General features: G+C 36.5%; 1 protein-coding gene across 1 annotated transcript in view; it reads left to right on the top strand.

The window, feature by feature from the left end:
• LOC113053257 (glucagon receptor-like) overlaps window positions 1–19,998 on the top strand; it is a 32,873-nt gene extending 12,875 nt beyond the window's left edge. The window contains exons 2-14 of the mRNA XM_026218173.1: window positions 4,324–4,413; window positions 5,382–5,478; window positions 5,559–5,666; window positions 6,804–6,898; window positions 6,999–7,105; window positions 7,526–7,670; window positions 9,602–9,761; window positions 9,971–10,031; window positions 12,024–12,093; window positions 13,357–13,445; window positions 13,531–13,675; window positions 13,794–13,835; window positions 19,409–19,998. Of these exons, the coding sequence (XP_026073958.1) occupies window positions 4,363–4,413; window positions 5,382–5,478; window positions 5,559–5,666; window positions 6,804–6,898; window positions 6,999–7,105; window positions 7,526–7,670; window positions 9,602–9,761; window positions 9,971–10,031; window positions 12,024–12,093; window positions 13,357–13,445; window positions 13,531–13,675; window positions 13,794–13,835; window positions 19,409–19,774 (1,536 nt within the window). The 5' untranslated portion in view covers window positions 4,324–4,362 and the 3' untranslated portion in view covers window positions 19,775–19,998. The remainder of the gene's footprint in view (window positions 1–4,323; window positions 4,414–5,381; window positions 5,479–5,558; window positions 5,667–6,803; window positions 6,899–6,998; window positions 7,106–7,525; window positions 7,671–9,601; window positions 9,762–9,970; window positions 10,032–12,023; window positions 12,094–13,356; window positions 13,446–13,530; window positions 13,676–13,793; window positions 13,836–19,408) is intronic.
• Window positions 19,999–20,338: the final 340 nt, after the last annotated feature.

A 20,338-nucleotide genomic window follows, 5' to 3' on the forward strand; every position in this document is an offset into this window, starting at 1 on the left:
AAAAAAAAAAAAAACAATGACTGTAACAGTGCGTAAATCAGACCTTTCTGTAACGCTAACGTTAATAAGCTTAAACAAAAATAACGAAATAATTGTGTAGCGGAGTATTTTTTGTACACAGTGCCGCGAACTGTCAATCACTCCTGTACGCGTGCATCACTGTCCTCCTCGCAGCTGAAGCAACTTGCGCTCTCTCTCTTCATCAAGCTTTAAAACAAAAAGTGGACAAAAAGATCATATTGTCTTTGTGCATAGGCTATAGATTAATTAGATAAATGAATATCTAAATTTGTGCCTTGCCGTCTACGGTATTTTTTTAGAACTTAGAAAAAAGATGCTGCAGCCAATGAACAGCCAGCGGGGGCTGCAGGACGACTCAACCTCCGCAGACAGTTTTTAATGTTTATCAGACAATAAATACTCAAGATTTTGCTTTAGTATAACTCGTTGAGTTGTTGACACTTAACAGTGGGAAAAGCGACACATGCGCTATTCACTTGTATAACTTAAGGGTGAATGGGTAATGTAGTTTCTGCTCTGGGTGGGATGAATTAGGAAGCTTGCATTGTGAAGGGTGTTCTGAAAATCGGCAGTGCAGTTAAAAGATTAAAACCTCTATTAAAACAGATGTCCAAATGAGCGTACCGGTACGCTACAAGCACGTTCTGGGCGCACGGAGAGGTGGCGGTAAGCTCAAGAGCTATATTTGGAAGTGGCGGTACTGAGTACCTGTGCGTACTGGCCCACTTAAAGCACTGGCAATGACTATACTTTGGAATTTTTTTGCAGTCCACTTAGAATTCAACATGGAAATCATTTTTGTTTTTTATTGGCATTGATTGTTTTGAAATTCAAATGGTACTAACATGCCTGTGTTTTTATTTCTGTAATAAATATGGCTTTCAAGCCAACAGTTAATTTGGAGGATATTGATGGTTTATTGCAGGTATGTTGTTTACATGAGAAAATCTGTGTTACAAGTTAAACAAAAATTCCAATAAACAATCATATTTTGAATTTAAATAGTTTCTTTGTCTTGAGTTTACATTAATTATTTACATTTTACATTTATATATCCAAAAAGTTTCAGTCTTTTAATTGCGATTAATCGTGATTAATCGCGATTAATCGCGATTAATTAAAAAAATAGTGCGATTAATTAGTTTTTTTTTTTAATCGATTGACAGCACTAATATATATATATATATTATATATATATATAATGTCAATGCAAATAAAGTGTTGTTTGTGTGCAAAAACACTTGTTTTTGTTGTTTTTGTGTGGATTTATTAGTGTTTGAGCTGATACAAATGACAAGACAATGGGTCATACACAGCTAAGTGTGTTTAGTTAACAATTGAGTACATTTGGCCCATAAGTGTTCCCAGAGGTCCCATCGTCATCGAGCGCAGCTTCAGTCGTATTTCACACATGATGTTTTGTTGGTTTAAATCAACTGAAGCACAGAGAATGAATTTGGCATTTTTCATTCTGAACAACAGAACCATATTCTTAAAAGTGACGGTTTTTAGACTTAAAACAATCAGTTGCATAAGTATTCACCCCCTTGTGCCAGTATGTTCTTCATTCATCTTTGGTATTGAGTGTTGGACATCTGGTCACTGATGTTTCCTGATTCTTCTTTACAGAACATCTCAAGCTCAGTCAGGTTTCTGAAGTCTTATTTAGGTCCACTAATAAAATGTAAGCTAGACTGATGTCTGAACTCTGAGTTGGACATGCAAACATTGCTGTTTCAAGCCATTCCTGCATAGATTTGGCTTGATGTTTCCGCATCCAGCTGGAAAGCAAATCTTCTCTGGGTTCCAGGTGTGTTGGTGACTCCATCAAGTTTTCCTTCCATTTTTCCTGTGTTTATCTCCCCTCATACACCTGCAAATGTCCCGAAGTGTGACGCCTCCACCTTCATCATGCTTCAAAAAGCTCAACTTCTGCCGTCTGACCAGCGAAGGCAGAGTCTCTGCAGATGTCCTGTGACGTTTAACACCAGCCTTCGCTCTGTCATTGTGCTCACGCTGTGTGAAGCTCTCGGCATCGGATGTTTATGTAGATCGTCAGCTGGTGAAGTCATCGATCTGCGTCTCCTCCACGTCTTTCAATTATGGGTTTAACTACTACAAGCTATAATCATTGAAATATTCTTGCATCCATCCTCTGCTTTGTGCTTTTCATTACTTTGGTCATTTGGATGTACTGGAGTGTTTTTTCATGATATGAGATGAGATGTGTGGTTCACACATGCAGGAGATTTAAACGTTGTTTATATCCAGTGTCAATGATTGTAATCACTTTAGAAAATGGTACTTGAATTCCTTCAAATCAATAAGTGTTTACCTCCACATGATTCATTTATCTATTACACGTAATGAGAGTATTTAAAAAGCAATGAAGTAAAGAGATTCGGCACAAAGTCCACTTCAGATCCAGCCTTAATTCAGCCTATTACTCAAACCAACACACACACACGCACACACACACTAACAATAACTAAATGGTATTTCCAGTCAGCACTTGCTCTTTGCTCTTTATTAAGCTGTATTTTATTACCGCTGATGATAATTCTCTCTCTCCGTCTCTGTCTAGTGATTCAGAGGTTATTGTGAAACAAAGGCTTTTCTAAAAATGAAAGCTGCAAGTTAATGGCTGGCAGTAGGTAAAGGGTCAGTTCAGCCAGCGATTCGTTTACTGACCCTGATGTTATTTTAAACCTGAAGGACTTTCTTTCTTCTGCTGAACACTAGAGAAGATATTTTGAAGAATGTTGTTCCCCATCCACTTCCATAGTATTTGTTTTTTTGGATACTATTGATCTCAGTGGTGACCGATAGCCAAGATACTTCTGAATATGTGCTCTCTGTGATCTGGTCTGTAGATGTGGGATTTTTCAGCTGTTTGTCTGCTCCAGCGGGTGCTAACAGCACAATTATCTCTTCAACAACACATGATTTGAGGAATTATAAACACACAATTAACTTTAAGACTCTTTAAGAAAGCTGGAGGTTTTTATTGAGGAGCAGCACTAATTAAATCATCCGTTAACACATTAAACACTGAATAGATGCAAACTGCTCACATTAATCTAAGCTCAATTAGTGTGCAGAAACATGATTTCCCATAATGCCGTGTGCACAGGGTTGGTCTCTGTTTCTCATCTGGAGGATGTGTGATTATTCTGGAGGTTTAAAACTTTTAACCATTTCAACCCCTCAACATCTTGACTCTCCTCCATCCATTTAAGTCATTGGGAAGTTGTGGCCTAATGGTTAGAGAGTCGGACCGGGCCGGCAGGAATTGTGGGTGGGGGGAGTGCATGTACAGTTCTCTCTCCACCTTCAATACCATGACTTAGGTGCCCTTGAGCAAGGCATCGAACCCCCAACTGCTCCCCGGGCGCCACAGCATAAATGGCTGCCCACTGCTCTGGGTGTGTGCTCACAGTGTGTGTGTGTGTGTGTTCACTGCTCTGTGTGTGTGCACTTCGGATGGGTTAAATGCAGAGCATGAATTCTGAGTATGGGTCACCATACTTGGCTGAATGTCACGTCACTTCACTTCACTTTAGCTTTTTTCCTGCAGCTGTGAAGGGTCAAATCAGACAAAAGAGTTTAGCGGGTTTACTGTAGAGAGAAAAGAGAAAGAACATGGGTAAGACATTGATATCCATTGATACATATTCCATTATTTCATCTCAGCATCATGAAGTGCAGCTTCAGTTTCAAGTTTTAAATGCCACTGCATTAGTTTGTTTCTTTCTCGTTCTCCGAGTGCAAACTGATTTCTAACGTGCTTCACTAGGACCGAGGTGAACTCGCAGACACATCTGGGAGCCTCACATTCGGCAGAGAGAGAGAGAGAGAGAGAGAGAGAGATTGGAACAGAATGGAATTTGAAACGTTTTGGCCAAAAATGTTACATTGGTAAAGGTGTTTTTTGCAGAAACGTTTCAGATTTCGTTACGTTCTCCGGCTTCGGAAAAACAGTGTAAAGATGCCTGGAAGGAGACACCAAAACACATTATCAGTGATGTTTTCAGCACGTAATTCTGTGTGTGTTTATGTGTGTGTGTGTGTGTGTGTGATACGATGGCATGTTATCAGAGGAACGTCAGTTTGGGAAATCTGAGGAGTAAATCTCCGAACGCTCCGCAGGGATTCGGCCACAATAGGAGTTTACTCACAGAGTGTGTTCCTGACGATTAATGATCACGGCCGATTCTGTCAGGAGAAACCAGTGATGGAGGAAGCAGTTTAATTCCAAACTCTCCCAGAGAGCTGAGGCAGATGTGTTGTGTGTTTGTGCAGGAGGTGTGATGAGGAGCTGGTGATGAGCTGCGGTGAGGAATGTCCGTCTGTCTGCTGCTGGTCCTCTTCACACTGACCTCAAACACTCAGGTGAAGACACTCCACACACCAGCGCTCACTCGTTTGGGCTTAGTAGAGGCTTTATGTTTCTGAGTGCTGCTTTGACTCAAAGATTGTCTCCGTTCGAGATGTGATCAGGTTCCTTCTGGGGACGTAATTCGCCTGTTGAAGAAACTGATTTTTATTTAAGAAAGCAGAATAAAATGAATTTCACCCTCTTAAAAGGATCTGGTTCTAATTCAACATCAAAGAGGTTTTAAATCTTAAAAATGCATAATTAGCGTGAGTCAGATCAGAAGAAAGATGTTTATCTCAAAGCGCTGCTCAGGTTCGACCCGCGTTTGAGGAAGGATCTGATAATCACAGAGCGTTCAGCGTATGAACGCCAATTAAAATCTCTGAGAGTCTCGTATCAACATCTCTCTGATTTTATTCATCTATTTTTTAACCCATTTTATGGTGAAGCATTTTGTTAAGGAAAAATCAATTGAAAAACTTGAACTGTAAGGAGAAATTGCTTTGGAAACAAGGTTATTATAGAGAAACTAAAACTAACACAAAACAAAACAAAACATTGCCAGGAAACGTTTTATTTTCGGTTAGTTTTATTTGATGTACTAAAATAACTAAAAGTAATATAAAGATGAATAAAAATTATATGGACGTATTCATTTTAAATGTTTCTGAATACAAATGACAAGAAAACCACAACAAACGTTTTATAAAAAAAAAAAAAAAAAAGCTTGGAATATACCTGAAATAGCTGAAGTACTAAAATTATCAAAACTCAAAATGTAATATTATTATAGAAATATATATTTTTTAGAACAACAAGTAACTATGTACTATTAACATGTAACTGTAACAAATATTAAAATGAAACTGAAAAGTTAATTCAAAAGATAAATAAATACTATACTATTAATTTAGTGCTTATTTTTCTAACTGAATGATGTGTAGAAGTGTCTCTGATGTGTGAAGTGGTCTCGAGTTTGTAGGTGTCTTCTGGGAAGTCTCTGAAGCTGCTGCAGGAACAATGGAGGACGTACACAAATGAGTGCATCCAGAGCTTCATCAGCACCGCGCCGGCCGCAGGTCAGACCCGTGACTGCTGGGTAATGTGTCCCAGGATGCAGTGCTTCACTCGCTGAAGCGTCTCTGTGTGTGTGTTTCAGGGCCGGTGTGTAACAGGACGTTTGATCAGTACATGTGTTGGCCCGATGGATCGCCGGGCACCACGGTTAATGTGTCCTGCCCCTGGTACCTGCCCTGGTACCGGAAAGGTACAGCACTCACACTTTACCTTCAACCCACTACAGACAGATAACAGTCCTCGTCTGCAGTACAGCCTGAAGTGAGGGTGTAATTGGTAACACTTTAGATTAGGGAACACGCAGAGATTTCCCTCAGACTCCTAATGTGCTGCGTCTTGAGAGTAAGTAAGATAGGTTTTCTTGTAGAAGTTGTGTTTAAGTACTGGTTACTCTTGCTGGTATAATAATAAAAAAAGTAAACTGCCAAAGCAACTTGATTTACACTATAACAACTAACAATGAAAATGAAAATAAATAAATAAAAATAAAACAGTAACCAAAACATTACAAAAAACACATAATTACTAAAAGTTCAAATGAAAATGAAAAATACAAGAATAAAATCTAAATAAACATATTTGTGAAAATTAATAAATTATGCTAAAATAACACTGCTTTACTGACATTATGTGAATTAAAACATATATTTACCTGCAAATACTCTAAAATGTATATAAATATGCAACATGATCGCCAGTGTAATAATACTATTATTTATTTTGTATTTATTATTTATTACAAAGCAACATTTCTAGTTTTCTAAGTTTCTAAGTTTTTCATCAAATAGGTTAATTTTTAGTCAGGCTTTATTTCAGTCCCCAAAACAGGAACTGTTTAATAGTTTTAGTTTACATTAACAACAATGATCTCTTTAACATTCATGAAATCTAGCGTGCACATGCACACTTTGTATGCAAATATTAAAGTTTAAGAAATCAATAAAATGCTGATTGGTGAGTTTCCTGCTGTGTGTGTGTGTGTGTGTATGTGTGTGCGCGCTCTTGTTTTTGTATCATATCAGGACTCAGCTCTGTATAATGACATTGGTATGACACAGGTATTACAAGGAGAGGGTGACTTATGAGGACATGAGCCATGTCCCCATTTTTCAAAACGCTTATAAATCATACAGAATGATTTTTTTTTTTTTTTGAGAAAGTAAAAATTCACAAAGTTTCCTGTGAGGGTTAGGGGTAGGTGTAGGGTTGGTGAAGGGACATAGAATATACAGTTTGTACAGTATAAAAACCATTACACCTATGGGATGAACACACAGAATGTGGAAACACTACGTGTGTGTGTGTGTGTGTGTGTGACTGTGAGCAGTTCATCAGGGGCTGGTTTACCGTGTGTGCGGCGCTGACGGCAGATGGGCTCATGGGAAGAACACCAGCGAGTGTGAGCAGGACGACCCAGGACAGGTGAGCCGCGTGTTTACTGACTCTGATGTTTCTGAGCGATGAGCTGACCCTCCTCTCTCTCTCTCTCTCTCTCTCTCTCTCTCCGTCTCTGTCCGTGCAGAAGCAGTACGGTCAGATCCTCAGGAAGTTCAGGCTCATGTACACGATGGGATACTCTCTGTCTCTGGCAGCACTGACTCTGGCGCTGGCCATCCTCCTCACCTTCAGGTGAATACAGCACCTACCGAACACACGTCCCTCACCACACACTGAAGATCAGCACAAATTACATGATCACAGCTGGAGCTAGTAATGTAGCCCATTACATTACACATTTCCTCATTAAACCTGTCGCTTTGATTTGAATGGGATCATCTTGTGCCATATTGATATAAAAATAGAAAGAGAAAGAAACTGTATTCCATTCTATGTTATCAACAACATGAAGTGAATTAAACATTATGACATTATGCCCTGGTTTCCTGAGCTGAGGGTTTAATCATGCAGTCAATATAGTAACTGTGATGTGATTACAGGTATTCTAAACTTCATTATAATCTAATAAATGTTCATCTGATCATGTAATCCAGATTGTGTGTGCTGATCACACATAGACAGTCTTCACCTCGGCGTCTGCTGTTCCCACAGGAAGCTGCACTGCATGAGGAACAATATCCACATGAATCTGTTCGGCTCCTTCATCCTGCGCGCCGTCTCCATCCTCGTCAAAGACGCGCTGCTGGATCAGATGAGCAGCGCTCACCTCCAGGGGCCGCGCTGGGCCGGCGCTCAGGTACCCATCACTGTTTATAGCTGAATCCACAGGAAATCTCGGAGCAAGCTCTTTAAATCTCTTTCTCTAAACGACGTTGTTTCCTGGCAGTTGTTCACTTGCATTGTGTAAAGATGGCCAATCAGATTATATCTTCAACCTGGAGACGGGTGATATACCAGCCAATAGCTGCCAGTCAGTCAGTCTTAAACACGCAAACTGACTAAAAATACAATGCTAAGCAGGTAAATAGTTTTTTTTAGTAAGATAAATTCTGTATAATTAAATAAAATGTAAATTAAATTAATGCATTTAGCGGACACTTTTATCCAAAGCGACTTAGATTGCATTCAGGCTAACAATTTTCTCCTATCATGTGTTCACAGGGATTCAAACCCCCAACCTTGATACGCTTGATACAGGAACACTGTATAATAATGTATAATAATATAAAAATAATATTATAATATAATAATAATATTTATTTATTTATTTGTTTATTTTCTGTGTTTCAAGCTGACATTTAAACATTTAATGTATTTGTTAAGGATATTATTTTTTATTTATTTATTTAAATAAATTAATCTGATATATAATCTGGTATAAAATGGTATATTATATTATATTATATTATATTATATTATATTATATTATATTATATTATATTATATTATATTATATTATATTATATTATATTATCGGGCTGCAGCTAATGATTGTAAATTAGTTCTTCAAGTAATGAGATGGTTTATTATAGTTTATAGTTTTTATAGTTTTTGTAAATAACTCTTATATTTTATGCATTAAAATTAAAATGTATGCAATATATATATATATATATATATATATATATATATATATATGTAAACTAATTCCAAACCAAAATTTATTCAGACATCTTCAACATTTCTCACATTATTACAGTTTTGCTATATATATCAAAAATGATATCTGGTGCCTGAATAATTTTTGGTTTGACTGTTAAAACTGCAAAGTAATTCAGTCAAGAGCAGTGAGTGAATTTCATTTTCATTTTCTTGGATTAACATTACAGCAGCCAGCAGCTAAATTAGGCGCGGTCACTTTAAGAGATGATGAACGCACCCAATGTAACACACATCCCATTTTTTCCTTAACTGTTTACTTTCACTTAAGAAATAACTGACAGTTTTTTCGAGCACAATTTCCAAGGTGGATATTTTGACATATTTTGTATGTATTTGTCGGGACAAGAGCAAAAATAAGCAAATTCAATGTTCAATGTTCACTTTGAGGTGAACTTCGCAGAAGAGAGCTCGGTTCAGTGTCGCTGTCCGTGATATGCGGCTCTCTCTCTCTCTCTCTCTCTCTCTCTCTCTCTCTCTCCGCACCGAACACAGTAACCAGCTGCTCTGTTCAGCTTTTCCGCGTCTTGTGTTTGGATGATTTAATGTTTAAATCGAGAAGCGGTACAGCTTAAAAACACGTGAAAAAAGATAAGCTTTCATGACGATGCGCAGCAGTGGCCCGTCAATTGTCCTGAGCATCTTTTTAGGCTGTCCTCAGCCAGTCGGTTATATAAAATATCAAGGTGAAAGTCATCATAGCTTGCTTAGTATAGACCCAGCTCCCAACCCAACTTTGAGAATAGATTAACGGCGATAATTTTTATATCGCCCGACAAGAGTCTCACGTTAACGCAGCACGTTAACGCCGATAACGGCCCACCACTAATATATATATATATATATATATATATATATATATATATATATATATATTCCATGAGTGATTCAAAATAGTAATACATATTATATATCCATTACTTTTCCATATTTTATACATTGATTTGATAATGAATAAATGTATATGATATAACACTTCGTCACTTATCACGCTCCTGAATGTCAGGCGGTCTGTGATTGGCTGGTGGGCGTGTCCTCACAGGCTGAATTTGCATATGTGTTCCTCAGAAGGTGAGTGGCTGCCGTGTTGCCATGGTGATGATGCAGTACAGCGTCATGGCTAACAACTGCTGGCTGCTGGTGGAGGGTCTGTATCTGCACAGTCTGCTGGTCACCACCGTCTTCTCCGAGAGGAACTACTTCTACATTTACCTCTGCATCGGCTGGGGTGCGTGAGCCAGCACACAATCATTCACGATCACTGAAGACTGATGTGCTCAGAATTAACTCAAAGAAAGGCCATTAAACAACTGTGCTTCGAGGTGTTTCTGACGTTAGTCTCAGAAGAGCAAACACGACTGACTTTGAAGAAGTTGATTCAGATCAGACGTCAGAAGGCAGGAGTGTTTGACGAAGCGTCTCTCTCTTGTGTTGCAGGTGCGCCGCTCATATTTGTGCTGCCCTGGATGACAGTCAAGTACCTGTATGAAAATGAAGAGTATGTTTCCTTTACTTTAACTTTGACTCCAGAAAGTGTTTAAACATCTGCGTCACACTGCACTAGATATCAAACAGACTGCTCCATTTGTGCTCATCTTGTCTTTCAATCAGCTGGTGTTTTGTTGATTATAGTGTTTATATATATATATATATATATATATATATATATATATATATATATATATATATATATATATATATATATATATATATTTAAACTGAACAAGTGTTTAGTTGTTATTAATGTGTTTATATTTTTTTTATTTTTTTATTTAAAATAAATGCCACGTGGGTTTGTATTTAGCATCTGTACAGTCATAGTTTTATTTTGTGATTGATTTATTTTTGTGTGTAAGCATGCATACTGTCTTAATTTATATCAATGTTTTTAGAAGTTTGCTTATGTTTTAGTATGCATGCCAGCAGGGTTAAAACAACACTGCGTGTACAGTTAATATACACATTGATTTAGAGCGTTTAAATTAGTGTTCAACTTACTGTTATATTTAGTTTTAATAATACATCATTTATAATGTTATATTCTAGGGCTGCAACTAATGGTTAATTTAATCTGTTTTATATGTTTTTATATAATTATATATATATTTTATATATTATATATGTTTGTAATTTTTGTATATATATATATATATATATATATATATATATATATATATATATAATGTTTGCATATAATAATAATCGTATAATTAAACATAAATATATCAAATATTCCACATCCTGCCCAGTTCTGTTCTCCAAACAATGTACAGTTCCAGACCTATCAATGCAAATAGTGAATTTAACCCTAAAGCACATCTGGTACATGACTCCCTGCAGTAAATCCTGATGTGCTGATGGAAATGGAGTGAGTTTGTGTGGGATCAGCACAGATATAAGAGGATAAGTGTTAGACGGTCAGATTATTAGCTCTTTATGAGCCGTTAAATCTCCTCCAATGCTCATGTTCTGACTGAAAGCAGGTGAATAGACTCATAAAGCGCTCCATTGCTCTTAAATAATACATGCATCTATGAGATATAATATTTAACATGACATTTTTTTTTTCTTTACATTAACAATAAGTACAAATTTAATTTAACAATTTAATTTAATTTATTAATCAATTAATATACCCACAGTTTAAACAGTGCAATACATGAACAGTAAGTGTGTTAGCATGATGTTAGTCTGATAAAATTACTTTGTCATTCTTGGTGTGGAGTTCAATTACATTTCAGCTTTGTTGCCATAATGCCATGAACCTTCAAAACTCAAATAATACTGTAGTTTGAACAAATTAATCATTTCAAGTACTGGAATGCTTCCAGTTCTGCATGTCTACAGAGGAATCAGAACCATTTGTATACGTTTAGACATTTATAACAAACATAAATGTACAAAAATACCTCTGAAAACTAATGAGATCACCGTTTGAACAGATGTGAGTGATTTATTACAAAATGTTATTAAGCCGCTGAGGAAAATCCTCCATTCCAATAACAATGAAGCAGATCGTTGCCATGGTAACAATTAATTAAAGACACCTGCTTCTTTTACTATAAGAGTATAATCACTGTTCGGTTTAGGAAAGGACAGAAACACACATACACACACTGTTTACTCGTTTATTGATTTATTGTGGACTATTTCTCAGTAACCTTTAATCAATATACAATAAAACTCAATCTGGTTCTCCAATGACTTCCTTTCTCACCATCCGATCAATTCATGATGGATAAATAAAGTCTTGCGCTTCAGATTTATGCTGCGCCTCATTAAATATGCAGGTTTATTGTAAAATATGTCACATACTGTAACTGTACATGGCAAATGGGTTGCAAAATGCATTCCAGGTTGAAGTTAAACACAAAATGTAATCTCACACAATGTGACAGTTTTATGAAAAATGTAATGATGGATTTTGTTTGTAGCAGTTTGGCATTTTTAATGTTTATATGGCTGGATTATGATATTTTGTCATATGCAGATGCTGGGAAAGGAATATGAACATGGGCTACTGGTGGATCATCCGTTCTCCCATCCTGTTTGCGTATCTGGTAAGAGATTTACACAGATTTAACTATGAAGATGTTTCTAATGACAAATATATATCGTCCAACCCAACGTACAATAATGTTATGATTATTATAAAAACACACTGCAGATTGAAATGTTTGTGCTCTTTGGAGCTGATTCTGTATCATTATCGTGATATTGGTGTGAATTTGCTGTTCTGACAAAGCTTGAATTATTTTTAAAACTATATTTTCATCGTTATGTCGTCTTTGCTGTGAACGGGCCATTACAGCTGATGTCATTCAGTCCACATGAACAACAAACACATTCGTCAAGATCCCGCATTTGTGTGTGTGTGTGTTTCATATGGATGGGCTGGAGCATTGAGACTCAAGCAGTCTCTAATATGACTCTTCATTTATACGCTGATATTATTCAAGGACGCGTTCATTCAGCGAGAGCCTCGGGTGCAGGAACGCATCATGACCCCTGCCTGACCTCCAGCACGCTCATCAATGCACAGAAAAATGCTCTGGGGGCTTTACAAAGTAATAAAGACAAACATAACAGAAATGTTGGTTCTACACAACCTCAATGATTTATTTCACGAGTGCCATTTGTACAGCGCTTGTTTCATGTTCTGATTTCAAAACTGCACACAAACAGGCTTTGAACAGGTTTTTATGTGGCATTTCTGTTTTCAGAAAAGTATTTGGAAAACAATATTGATATAACTTTGCTTATGTATGATGCAGAATTAAACTAACCATCCGTCAATATTTTTGTTTTAGAGGATTTGAGCCTTAATTAGAAAATAATTTTCTTCACCATTACTTTACTTTTTTGTTTACTTTATGCTCTCCTCTATTAACATACTTACATGTTTAAAAGTTAAAAAAAGACTCTTTAAAAAACTCATCTGGCAACTGTTCAAAACTGAAATTGACATATCTCGATTGCAATCGAATCCATAAGTATTTATGAATAAATGTAATTGTTATTTATTAATTTGCAATTTAATTGCAAAGTTGTTTATGAATTAGTTCCAAATTAAATGCACTCACATCTAAACTCAATACGAATCAAGTATATGTATAACAGTGGTTTGTTTTTTGTTTGTCACATGAATTCTGCTCGGGCTCTGGAAGTCACACAGAACAGAATGAAAGCAGTATAAAGTCACATAGAGAGTTCTCACTGATGTGTTATATGTGAGTTTGTGCGTTACGCTTGTCATGTTATCATGATTTGTGAATCACACAAATCATGTCTGTCTCTTCCTCTCTTTCTTTCCTCTGGAATAGATTAATTTCATCATATTCATTCGTATAATAAAGATTCTGATGTCCAAGCTGAAGGCGCATCAGATGAGATACACAGACTACAAGTTCAGGTAAAAAACTGCACTCTTTTTTTTTTCATGCAAGCAGAGCTCTTGCTCTCATTAAATGTGTGTTTCTCTTTCTCGCTCTGCTCAGGCTGGCCAAGTCCACGCTCACGCTGATTCCTCTGCTGGGAATTCACGCCATCCTCTTCACCTTCGTCATCGATGAGTCCGTGCCGAAGGAGTCTCTTCTGAGGCTGATCCGCCTCTTCTACGACCTCCTGTTCAGCTCCTTCCAGGTCAGAGGGCAAAGGTCGCTCGCCCACTGTCACAATCAGAGTGTTTATACAGATGCTCTCTGATGGATGGTGTTTGCAGATGGTTGAGGTTCATGTGTGTTGTTGTCTGTAACTGTAGGGTCTGCTCGTGGCCATCCTGTACTGCTTCATCAACAAAGAGGTGAGAGATATTCCTGTTTGAGTTTTTTTAATAATAAATAATAAAATCACAGCTAATCACAGCTAATCATTATAATTATAATTATTCTGTTATTATAGCTTTACTATATGTGTAGTGATATGGAACTGTAATGCGGTCAGGAGAGCCGCCTGGAACTACATTCGCCGTGCGTTTCCCAGAAAATAATTACATACCTCAGAACGTTCATCAGCCAATCAGAATCTAGTATTCAATGGCCCTGTAGTATATATTATTTCAGTTAACTGGTAACAAGTATTTAAATGTTATCATTCAAGTAAAAAAAAAAAAATGTTTTATGGCTTTACTTTGTTTACTATTATATAAAAAAACACCTTGCAATAGGTATTAACATAATTGGCAGATTATGAAAATTTACCATTTTAGAAAATATATGAACATAAAAAAGTGATTCGCATGAACACAAGATTAAACTATCACTGTAAAAAATTGTGTCGTTAAATAACAGTAATTTTCTGGCAGCAGGGGTGCCAGTAATGTACTGTTAATTTACAGCTTTCAACCATTAATTTACCACTCTTATTTTATTTTATTTTTACAGTATTTTTACCGTAAATTCTACCATGGAAATTAACTCCCCTCCCACTGCTTCAAACAGTTCGAGTTTAAAAACTAGCATTCCTACGATCTTAGTACTATGAACTTATTTCATTTGAGCCCACTGAGAAGGAATATTTCTTAATATAAAGATGCAAACACTTAAAGTGTATTAGTAAAGTTACTAAATACATGAATTTTACTCAAACCACTGCAGCAGGGGTGCCAGTAAATAACTGTTTTTCTACAGTTTGTTTCCTGTAAATTAATTACAGTTTATTACTGTTAAATTATGTTTCATGCTGTTTTTTCTTCATCTTAAATCTTTAACCCTTTAAACCCCACAACAAAATCCTCAGTTTTAAATGAACACTTATAATGTGTGCACACTACAGAGTGTTTGATTAACACTGAATCAGTGAAGTTAATGAGATAATTCTGTGATTAATTGATGATTGAGCATGAGTGATGAACACCTGCTATTAACAAACAGAATCAATAAAGGAAAGATAAACACAAGAACTATAACTGACTTCAGCCACAGCCTTAGATGAAATCAACTGAAATAAAACAATTAATCAAATCTCTCAAGATCTGATTAAAAAAACTCATAAAACAGCTTCACCAGATTCACATTACTAACCAGACTGATTTTATTTCTGTCAGATGTCTACAGAAGAACTTATGGAGAGTTAAATAGGTTTAGGTGTTTTTTTTTTTTTCACTACCATGATGGAGATCAGTGTTTACTTTAGTTGGGCTCTTGAACGTGACTTTTCAACAACTTCAAAGGTTTTTTTTTTTTTTTAAATGCTGTAACAATCAAAAGCATCTTTAGAAATTATTATAGCAAAAAAAAAAAAAAAGTCAATAGAAGAAAAAAACAATTGTGTTTTTGTTTATAGATTGACAAGAACAAACACTATTATTTCTGATCCAATCCTGTGTCCCTTCTTATATTGATACTACAGCAAAAGAAGGAACACTGCTGAGCCATAAGTTATGACTGTTAAGAAAATTTCACTCATAAAAAAAAACCTGTGCTGAAATTTAGACAGAAACATCAAGAATCAGCGTATGAATCACAACAATGGTGAGAATCCACAAAATAAATAAACAGATACATTCTGAACATCACAAAACATGCTACTAAAACTTAAGACAAAATAAAAAATTATAAGCACATAAGAATTCAAGAAAATAAGCAGAGGTGGACATACCAGGAGCCAGAAAGTAAAAGTCCTGCCATATTTTTATTCCACCCATGAACTCAGCAGCTGATTTCAGCAGAGGAGGAAACAAGTCATTCCTTTCAAGTCACCAACAAGTCTCAAGTTAAATCCCAAGTCCTCAAAGAGTTAACGTTAATGAGATAATTAATTGATTAATTAAATAAAGATTGTTCATTAGTGATGAACACCTGCTGTTAACAGTCAACATCACTGAAGAAAAGAGAAACACAAGAGCTATAACTGACTTTAAGCACAGCCTTGGATGTAATCAGTTGGAAGGAAAATAAAAAATGACTTTGTCACCATAATTGTGGTCAGTATTTGCTTCATTTTGGGCTCTTGAGCCTTTTAACAGTTTTGGTAAGTTTGCTTCTAAGCAAATGCATTACTGTTTCACAACAAACATTTGTGCAATGCAGAAACAAACTAGGAGGTAACTTATGCTTTTGAAGCCTGTTTGATCTTGATTCAAATGCATTATTCTTAAAAAACAGTGATATTTTATTATTCATTTCCACCATCATACTTCAAAATTAAAAGGAAAAGAAACCGATTAGGATTATGCATTTAGTCATGATCATTTATAATATGATCCTCAACAGTGGTGAAAAATAATTATACATAATGCAGTGCATTATTGGAGTTTTCATGTATTGCAACCTGAAGCATTTTGTTTATTGTCACCATTGCAGAGATTCATATGCTGGTTATTGATATCTGTGTGTGTCTAAAAAGCACTGGAGCTCAAACTTTTGTATGTGTTACACAGATTTAAAATCTATTCTCTGCAAACGTTAAAGTACCATTTTTGTGTGCTGCAGTTTCACTGGGACAATTTTTCAAACTCTAAACTTCTGACAAAACACATTATTCTCAATATAATCACCAACTCATTGTGCTTATATGTTTATTTTATACCCCTGATCTCTCATACCTACACCACATATAGGGCTGCAGAGAGAGACCTAGCACAATCAATCAAGGGTCAAGAGCACAACTAAACCAAACACTGATCTCCATGATGGTGGCATCATTTTAACCAATAAAACATCAGCATCTGATCCTCTGTAATTCTCAATACTACCAGGTGTAAATCATTAATGCACAATTATCATTTAATAAATAACTTAATTATCTCATTGAATTTAACTCTTTGAGGACTTGGGATGTGATTCAAGACTAGTTTGTGACTTGAAAGGAATGACTTGATTCCTCCTCTGGTAAAATCAGCTGCTGAGTTAATGGGTGGAACAAAAATATGGCAGGACTTTTACTTTCTGGCTCCTGGAATGTCCACCTCTGAAAATAAGTGAACAATTCAGGGGCATAATTTATTCATGCCGCAATGCATGCTGGGCGTCATGGATGAGTTTTATCCTGTGCTGGTACCCAGCATGCATTATATTGTGAACCTTTTGATTGTCACCATTGTTAATATTCTGATGTTGATGTCTCTCTTTGAGCGTTGCGGATACTGCTGCCCAAAGTATTTAAAACTCAAACAGTCATTAAAAACATACGTTTTTCACATATTTCAACACCAAATTAATATCTGATTACTACAGCAACACATTAAGTCAGTCTAGTAGATCATGCCTGACAGAAACAGCCATAATCATTTTACTATTAAAATTAATATTGCTGTAAGAGATGTATCATAAAGAGACAAACAGCAATGTAACAAAACATAAAGTACAAAAGTCAAGGGTCAGGAGTACAACTAAAGCAAACACTGATCTCCGCAATGGTGACGTCAAACGAAACAGTAGCATTATCATCTAAATCTCTGTAATTCTCAATAAGATCTTTTGATCCCTGATCTGATGGTTAGTAATGAGTGAAGCTGGTTAAGCTGTTTCTTGATTGTTTAAATCTTCAGTTGATTTAATCTAAAGCTGTGGCTGAAGTCAGTTGTAGTGTTTGTCTTGTTTCTCTTTTCTTCAGTGATTCTACTCGTTAACAGCAGCTGTTGATCAGTGTCTGAATTCACTCATTATTTTTCATTCTCTCTGTCAGGTGGACTATATTAGTAAACTCATGTAGGGAATAGTGAATGAGGGTGTAGGGTGTAATTTGAAACACAGCCGCTGAGTGTCAACTTTGAACATTGTTAATTTATGATATATAGTACCAGGCTACCTTCTCGAAAATTATGAATATTACCCAGAATGCACTGTTTTAATGAAAAACAGTATGTAACTGTTGAAATTTGGCCGTTTTTTTACAGCAATTTTTAAGTGTACATGAGCAGTATTTGACATCGACAGCAAAAAACCTTTCGCCTACTGTTAGAACATAGCTGCAAATAGCTTTTTGGGTCACGACCAACTTGTTGGAATCCGCTATTCACACCAAGTTGGGTTTTTTTCTATTAATCTTAGTAGTGAAAAAAAATCATCCTTATGGAGCCCTTCACGATAAGCATGAACATTAGTGATGTGTCGTTCGTGAACGAATCGTTCTTTTTGAACGAATCTTTTAGGTGAACGAATCGTTCTCGTTCGCGTAATCCACTGACTCATATTTCTCGTTCAGTGAAGTTCCTCTCTCCACAGCAGCGCGGCGCTATAAGCAGCGCATGCGCAGCTCAGTGAACCGGGTAACAACTGTTTCATCCTGTCAAAGAATTACTCAACCTCGAGCCAATAGCCTTCGAGTATGAGATGTGACAGAGTATTTGATTTGTTGAATGTAGTGAACGAATACGCCCTTCAATGAACGAGTTTCATATGAGTCTGAACTAGATCTAGAGATCTTATCGTTCGTGAACTAAATGACTGAACTGGTACCCATGTCGTTCGTGAATGAGTTGAATGAGCTGATACATATCGTTCGTGAATGAAATGACTGAACTGGCACACATGTCGTTCGTGCACGAGTTGAATGATACATCTCGTTCGTGAATGAAATGACTGACCTGATGGTCAGGGTATATTCTGGCAAACCGTTTACCAATCACGTTTCTCAATCGGCAAAGCACATGTCGTTCGTGCACGAGTTGAATGATTTAGTAAATCTCGTTCGTGAATGAAATGACTGAACTGGCACACATGTCATTCGTGAACGAGCTGAATGAACGGATACATGTCGTTCGTGAATGAAATGAACTGGTACAAAGCTTTTCTCGTTCGTGAACGAAATGAATGAGAGTAAACCGGGTCAGTCTGCCATTTAGCATGTCAATCTCGCAAAAATGCAAAGCGCAGTTATAGGTACTGTACTGTGCACATACGCTTGTTTTGATATTTAGCAACTCCACGTTTAATCCACGATTGATGAATGTGAATATATAATATACAAACTGTCTGACCAAACAATTAAAATGCTATTTAGGCAAGAAAACCTTGTGCTTTGTTCATCTGAACAACTTAATTAGACTTTATATATTGAATGCGATTATACACACATTTTAATAAAGCCAGATCAGTTTTTGCAACAAGTGAATACGTTCGTTGACTTAAGACATAACAACATAGTACACTTTCTTCTGCCATCTGCTGGCTTATTTTGCGTAATACGAAGAAATGGTCACTGAACGAATCAGTGAACGATTCTGAACGAATCATTTTGGTGAACGAACTGAAAATGAACGAATCACTAGAAAGAATCATAATTTCCACCACTAATGAACATTCACTCTCTATTTTTTCATATGTATTGCATTTGATGCAATTTTTAAATTTTTTTGTGTGTGTGTATTTTATTTATTTTTATTTTTGTGAACAGTCCTATGACTGAATAGACTGTGTTTCTCCGGCTCTCCAGATCCAAAGCGAGATGCTGAAGAAGTGGAAAAGGTGGAAACTAGGCAAAGACATTGAGGAAGAGTACCGTCACACCTACAGCCAGACGGCTCACGCCAAATGTTGCAGCATGGTCCCAGCTCTGACCCAGGAAGGTCCTGAAACCCCAGAACCCCAGAACTCTGCCACAGCCTCGGGAGAGTCCCAGCGTCTAGTGAAGAGTCTTCAGAACGGAGTGAGCCAGAACAAGGATCGTGTGAGGCTGCAATTGACCAACAAACCACAGGAGGGCACCAGCAACTGCAGCTCTCTGATGGAAGACATTTGTCTGGTAGAGTGTCCCCTCAACAGTGAGTGCTCAGCGGTGGTGACAGAAACCAACGTTTAATACTAATGAATCACTGGAGATGATGTTATATTCCAGATATGATCGTCATGTAAGCAAACAGGCTTCTATCACGAGAAAGCATGAATATGTGGATCTAGTGACCTTTAAAAACAAATCACAATTATCTCCTGAGTTGGTAAAAATCTAACTATTAATTATTGGTCCCTTCTGAAGGTGGTCACATTTACTACTACTCAGCAAAATGTTGCAGATAAAATCAGCAGTGCTGGTGACGGTTACTTTTTAAAGTAATACATCACAGTATTTTGTTGCTCCCTAAAACAGAAACTAATGGTGTTACTTTTAGTTACGTGTTATGGAAAAATGCATTACTTTTTCTTATCTGGGCTGGGATTTCTTGATTGTTTTGAATGAAAAAAAAAAGCAAAAAAAATGACAAATGATAGTGGATTAGTTAACTTTCAGATTAAAATTTCCTGATAATTTACTCACCCTCATGTCATCCAAGATGTTTACATCTTTATTTATTCAGTCGAAAAGAAATTAAGGTTACAGGTTTTTGATGAAAACAATCCAGGATTATTCAGTAACAATGAAAGCACT

This window comes from Carassius auratus, chromosome 1 (assembly GCF_003368295.1).
Source record: "Carassius auratus strain Wakin chromosome 1, ASM336829v1, whole genome shotgun sequence".
Taxonomy (NCBI): domain Eukaryota; kingdom Metazoa; phylum Chordata; class Actinopteri; order Cypriniformes; family Cyprinidae; genus Carassius; species Carassius auratus.